The 1,097-nt window shown below is 53.3% G+C and overlaps 1 protein-coding gene across 1 annotated transcript in view; it reads right to left on the reverse strand.

Moving 5' to 3' along the window:
* Window positions 1–345: 345 nt before the first annotated feature.
* Window positions 346–1,097, reverse strand: part of EMH_0008620 (Gigantic extracellular protein with interesting sushi (9x) and archaeal protease type repeats having the domain architecture: signal peptide-CRYPB(3x)-sushi (9x)-archaeoglobus type repeats (2x), related) — a gene marked incomplete at both ends in the record, with an annotated part of 3,857 nt that continues 3,105 nt past the window's right edge. The window contains one exon of the mRNA XM_013498407.1: window positions 346–926. Coding sequence (XP_013353861.1) covers window positions 346–926 — 581 coding nt within the window. The remainder of the gene's footprint in view (window positions 927–1,097) is intronic.

Raw genomic sequence — 1,097 nt, forward strand, 5'->3', positions numbered from 1 at the left:
TGTGCACGACGCATTCAACCGAGTTCAACAAACCCAACTCAACACCAAAATCCTCAGGCGCGTCGCAGTTGCCACCACTGCAACCGCACAGCCGGTGCGTCCTGCAACATCAAACGAAATAGACCGCAGCGCCCCCACATCGCCTGTCCGTACACCCGAAACATCTAATGAAAGTGCACCGCTCCCTCCACTACCTTCATCTCTGCCAGCACTACCACTACCATCTTGAACGCCAGCAATACGAGCAGCAGCAGCGGCAGACAGACCTAGAAGAAGAGATACCTAGCAGCAGTGTTTGCATTTTGACTGACATATTTGAATATTGCACACGGAGATGTGCGATAACTATCTGTGTTTGTGTTCTCGGGTGGAGGTGTGGTGTATGTACCCTAAGAAGTGGTTGACGCCGAGATGCACGTCGCATTTTCCGTCTCCGTCTACATCTGCTACACAGGGCATTGCGGATTCGGGTAGGAAGTTGGGGTCGAGTGCCGCTTCCGGTCCGCATTTGAGGTGTGCTGCGATAGGTATGACTTTGAGGGCCTCTGCGACCCCCCTGGCTGCAACGTTCTCCAGCGTGCATTCCTGATTGCGTACGCAGGCAAAGGCGTTGAGGCTGGCTGCTGCTGCAGTGACAAAAAACCCGGCGCAGTGGTCTTTAATGCAGTACGCGAGTTGACGGTCTGCACAGTGAGCATTCGTAATGCACTCCTGTACAGACACCCGACCGACTGGCACAGGAAAATCTCGCATGTGGTTGCATGGACGCCCGTCGCCGTTCACGTCCAGCCCGGGGCACCCGCATAGCCGCACCCCCTCCACGCTGTTGGCTCGACTCAGACGACGACCCACACCGAATCGCAACTCGCAAGAACCCGACACCGTAGAAGAACAAACCCACTTGTTCACGTTGTTGAATATCGAACCTAACAATATGCACGCAGACATACGCGTAGGCACACGAGCACGCACACACACATATATAATATATACACATGTATATATATAACCTGAGTTACCATGCCTACGGCCACGCAAGGCTCCTCCATGCATGTCAAAATACACGCATACATGGATAAATAACCATGCACAGAGAG

Source organism: Eimeria mitis, genomic scaffold, assembly GCF_000499745.2.
Source record: "Eimeria mitis Houghton genomic scaffold, Emh_scaff340, whole genome shotgun sequence".
NCBI lineage: Eukaryota > Apicomplexa > Conoidasida > Eucoccidiorida > Eimeriidae > Eimeria > Eimeria mitis.